This window comes from Electrophorus electricus, chromosome 5 (assembly GCF_041902795.1).
Source record: "Electrophorus electricus isolate QZ-2024a chromosome 5, ASM4190279v1, whole genome shotgun sequence".
Classification (NCBI taxonomy): Eukaryota; Metazoa; Chordata; class Actinopteri; order Gymnotiformes; family Gymnotidae; genus Electrophorus; species Electrophorus electricus.
In genome coordinates, this window is record NC_137501.1 from 12,195,001 (window position 1) to 12,200,000 (window position 5,000).

The 5,000-nt window shown below is 55.8% G+C and overlaps 1 protein-coding gene across 1 annotated transcript in view; it reads right to left on the reverse strand.

Annotated features, from left to right (window-relative positions):
- Positions 1-5,000, reverse strand: part of pcdh7a (protocadherin 7a) — a 50,846-nt gene that overhangs the window by 44,392 nt on the left and 1,454 nt on the right. The window contains exons 1-2 of the mRNA XM_035530032.2: positions 2,355-5,000; positions 1-136 (exon numbers count right to left, since the gene is read on the reverse strand). The exon at positions 1-136 is cut by the window's left edge and continues 551 nt beyond it; the exon at positions 2,355-5,000 is cut by the window's right edge and continues 1,454 nt beyond it. Of these exons, the coding sequence (XP_035385925.1) occupies positions 1-136; positions 2,355-4,928 (2,710 nt within the window). The 5' untranslated portion in view covers positions 4,929-5,000. The remainder of the gene's footprint in view (positions 137-2,354) is intronic.

Sequence of the window (5,000 nt, forward strand, 5' to 3'; positions counted from 1 at the left end):
GGATGACGAGGATGACGGCCGCGGCACCCGCCAGCACGCCGATGGCCACGCTCAGACGCTGCTTCCCCAGCGCGCGCTCGCTGTCGGGGTCGCCTGCGATGTCCAGGGATAGGGGGACAGCCAGGCTCCGTGCCACCTGAGAGACGGGAGGGGAGCGTGAAGGAGAGAGGGGGGGAGAAGGGGAGAGAGGGAGGGAGAGAGGGAGAGAGGGAGAGAGGAAGGGAGAGGGAGAGAGGGAGGGAGAGGGGGAGAGAGAGAAGTGTCAGAATGATGACATCATTCAGAGAAGAGAAACACACGGGGAAAGAAGAATTTGGAATAAAAAATACAAATAGAGAAAGATGAAGAGAAGAGAAGAGAAGAGAAGAGAAAGAGAGGAGAAAGAGAGAGATGAGAGTGAGGGGGGAGAGAAAGAGGGGGAGAGGGAGAGAGAGAGATGCAATTGAATATATATATATATATAAAATAGAGTCATAAATGGTGTCTGTGCCCTCTAATGTAAAATGCATCCTCATTGTACAGCTCTCTTAGTGTGAGCTTCACTGCACCACACACACACACACACACACACACACACCCTTCTGCAACTATGCTCAGACTTTTCAATTATCACATCAAGGCCAGGATAGTCAATCATAATTTTACAGTGCAAGTGAAATGAGCCTATGACTGTGAGTGTGTGTGTGTGTGTGTGTGTGTGTGTGTGTGTGTGTGTGTGTGTGTGTGTGATGAGTCCAAGGACCTCTGTTTCACATCTATGTGGGTCAACAGCAAATTAAGTCATGAATATTTATCTGCATCAGATATTTTCCAGAGTAATTCCCTGCTAAGATTTTCCAGAGTAATTCCCTGGTATGGTTTCCCAGAGTAATTCCCTGCTATGGTTACCCAGAGTAATTCCCTGCTATGGTTTTCCAGAGTAATTCCCTGCTATGGTTTCCCAGAGTAATTCCCTGCTATGGTTTCCCAGAGTAATTCCCTGCTATGGTTTTCCAGAGTAATTCCCTGCTATGGTTTCCCAGAGTAATTCCCTGCTATGGTTTCCCAGAGTAATTCCCTGCTATGGTTTTCCAGGGTAATTCCCTGCTATGGTTTCCTGCTGGAGTAACTTAACTGCACATCGGTCAACGGCTTCCTGTCACGAACAACAAGGAGCGTCTGTTCCTCCTGGGCTGGCATCTGCGCTCATGCTCGGTTCAGACTCACCACAACTTCATCATAGACTCCTACTGAGTGTGTGTGTGTGTGTGTGTGTGTGTCACTACAGTACAGTCAGAGCCATTGTTGTGGTTTTCCCCTGCTATTGTAGCTGCTATTGTCCACTGTTTTCCAGTCTGGCTTAAACAAAGCTGCATTAAAGTGTCACACGGTGCTGTGAGGAGATCTGGGCGCTGGGGGCTTCTGTCACCGTTGTGTTGCTGTCGCATGTCTGCTGTGGTGCTGGTGTCTCACTGCTTCGTCTCTAGTGTGGGCTAGTGTGGAGATCTCAGGTCCAGTTCATACCTAACATAGTCCAATCTTAACACAAGAGTCTTCTAGAAGCAAACTGATCTCCTGAGAAGTGTAACATGGTTATTAAAGGCACTATGTGTCTACTGGGTCGCTATGGTGATCTCCTGAGAAGTGTAACAAGGTTATTAAAGGCACTATGTGTCTACTGGGTCGCTATGGTGATCTCTTGAGAAGTGTAACATGGTTATTAAAGGCACTATGTGTCTACTGTTACTATGGCGATCTCTTGAGAAGTGTAACATGGTTATTAAAGGCACTATGTGTCTACTGGGTCGCTATGGTGATCTCTTGAGAAGTGTAACATGGTTATTAAAGGCATTATGTGTCTACTGTTACTATGGCGATCTCTTGAGAAGTGTAACACGGTTATTAAAGGCACTATGTGTCTACTGGGTTGCTATGGTGATCTCTTGAGAAGTGTAACATGGTTATTAAAGGCACTATGTGTCTACTGTTACTATGGCGATCTCTTGAGAAGTGTAACACGGTTATTAAAGGCACTATGTGTCTACTGGGTCGCTATGGCGATCTGAGAAGTGTAACACGGTTATTAAAGGCACTATGTGTCTACTGGGTCGCTATGGTGATCTCTTGAGAAGTGTAACATGGTTATTAAAGGCACTATGTGTCTACTTGGTCGCTATGGTGATCTCTTGAGAAGTGTAACACGGTTATTAAAGGCACTATGTGTCTACTGGGTCGCTATGGTGATCTCTTGAGAAGTGTAACACGGTTATTAAAGGCACTATGTGTCTACTGGGTCGCTATGGTGATCTCTTGAGAAGTGTAACACGGTTATTAAAGGCACTATGTGTCTACTGTGTCGCTATGGCGATCTGTACCTGTGCATCCACCAGTGTGGCGTTGGTGAGGCTCTCGTTAATGAAGATGTGGACAAGCGCGGTGGTGCAGAGAGAAGGGACGCCACTGTCGTTCACCCGCACGACCAGCCGGTGCAGCCCCCTGTGTCTCCTCTCCAGGGGCTCTGCCAGGGTGATGACCCCGCTACTCGACCCAATCTCAAACAGATGGAAGGGGTTCCCACCCACCAGGGAGAAGCGCAGGTCCGCGTTGGAGCCCGCGTCGCCGTCGGCGGCGCTGACCGTGCGCACGACGGTGCGCGCCCCGCTGGCTGGCGGCAGAAGGGTGTAGGACTCGTTGGTAGGGGCGGTCACGGACGGAGCGTTGTCGTTCTCGTCCGTGACGAAGAGGGAGACGGTGGCAGTGGAGGAGCGGGGCGGGTCCCCAGCATCCACGGCTCGGACGCGGAATGTGTAGCTGCTGCGCCTCTCGCGGTCAAATGACGCAGCGGAGAAAATGGTACCGGTGTTGTTCTCGATGGAGAACCTTTCTGGCCTCCTGCTTCCTCTGTCCACGCTACCTTCCTCCTCGTCCTCCTCCACAAACAGGCTCAGCTCCGCGTTCTCGCCCTCGTCGGCATCGGTGACGGTCACCATGCCAACGGGGCTGTTGGCCAGCAGGTTTTCTTTGACGTAGAAGGTGAAGACCTCCTGGACAAATTTGGGGGAGTTGTCGTTCCTGTCGGTGATCTGGACCACAACCGTGGTGGAGCCCTGCAACGACGGCGAGCCCTTGTCCCGGGCGATCACTCGGAACTCGTACCTCTCCCACTGCTCTCGGTCCAGCGTGCCGGATGCACGGATGTCGCCGTTATCCGCGTCTACATAAAATGCGCCGTTCACCGAAGGATCCAGCGAGTACGCAATCTCCGCGTTTTTGCCGCTGTCGGCATCGGTGGCCACCACGGTGACCACCCTCTCGCCTGGGGAGTTGTTTTCAGCAAAGTGGACCTCCACCAGGTTCTGGGCGAAGACGGGGGCGTGGTCGTTGACATCCACCACGCGCACCATTAGGGTACTGTTACTGGACAGGCTGGGGCTACCGGAGTCCACGGCCACGATGGTGACGCTGTAGTCCCGCGTGGCCTCGTAGTCTAGCAGTGCCGACGTGTGGAGGAAGAACTTCTTCCTGTTGCGCTCGAAAGCGTCTTCGCTGGCTGGGGGAGGGGCGAGCGCCGTCTCGCCGGCCGGCTTCAGTGTGAATGGGACGTCGCCCACCACCGTGCATGTGACGGCGCCGTTCTCGCCCTGGTCACGGTCTGACACCTGGACCAGCGCCACGGGCGTGTCCACCAGGACGTTCTCCGGGACCATGGCCGCGCCGTCCCGTACTGGGATGCGTCCGATTTTGCGGATCTCCACCAGGGGCACATTGTCATTCTCGTCACGGACGCCGAGCACAACGCTGGCGCGGTCGGAGCGCGCGGGCTGCCCGCGGTCCCGCGCCGTCACTGTGAAACGCAGCTGCGACACTTCCTCCCGGTCGATGCGGTGCAGGACGCTGAGCCAGCCGGTCGCTTCATCCAGACGGAGCAGCCTCCGCACCGACTCCGTAGCCGCCCCGAACACGTACTCCACCTGCCCGTTCACGCCCACGTCGCGGTCCGAGGCGCGCACCTGCAGGACCGGCGTCCCGGGCGGTGTGTTCTCCGCCATCTCCGCCTCATACACCGTCCGCTCGAAGCGTGGGTTGTTGTCGTTGACGTCGGTGATGGACACGCGGAGCAGTGCCTGGGAGGAGCGGGGCGGACTGCCGCCGTCTCGCACACGAAGCATGAGCTCGTAGGAGTCCCTTGCCTCCCGGTCCAGCGGGCCTTTCACAATCAGCTGGGGCTGTTTCTGCCCGTCGGGTGTGTCAGCCACCTGCAGCTCAAACACACTGCTCCTCCCACCCGGGACAAGCCCCACCTCCATGGCCCGCCTCCTGTCACCACCGTTCCCTCCCGCCTGCACGCTCGCAGGTCGCCGCGACGACTGGCTCCCGTCCCGGCCGTCCTGGACGAGCTCATAGCGATCAATGCCATTGCGGCCGAAGTCGCGGTCTGTGGCGGTGGGGAGAAGATAGAGCGTGCCGATTGGCCGGTTCTCCTCCACGGAGAGCGTGAGCACAGGCGAGGGGAACGAGGGCGTGTTGTCGTTGATGTCTGTCACCACTACACGCCCCTCGAACAGATCCACCCAGCTCTGCAACGGGCCAATCACAGACACCTCGAAGTCCAGGAAGCACTCGTTCTCGTCAAAGATCATCTGGCACTGGGGCAACTTCTCGCGGTCTATCCGGCGACTGTTAGTGGTCAGCTCCCCGGTAACGTTGTCTATCTTGAAGTACTCCGCGCCGGATTCCAGCGCGAACGTCACGTCCCCCGTGCCGATGCCGGAGGTGGAGAGACCGAGGTCTGCAGCCACGTTCCCGATGCGCACGTCGGACGGTCCCTCTTCTGCTACGCGGTAGCGCAGCGCTGAGTCGACACGCGGGAGCTGACTCAGCAGCTGCAGGGAAAGCACGAGGCAGCAGCAGAGCGCCGAGTGCACTGCGCCAACACTCTGCCTCCCCATTGCTGTCTTCCCCTCTCTCTCTCTCGCTCTCTCTCTCTCTCTCTCTCTCTCTCTATCTCTCTCTCTCTCTCT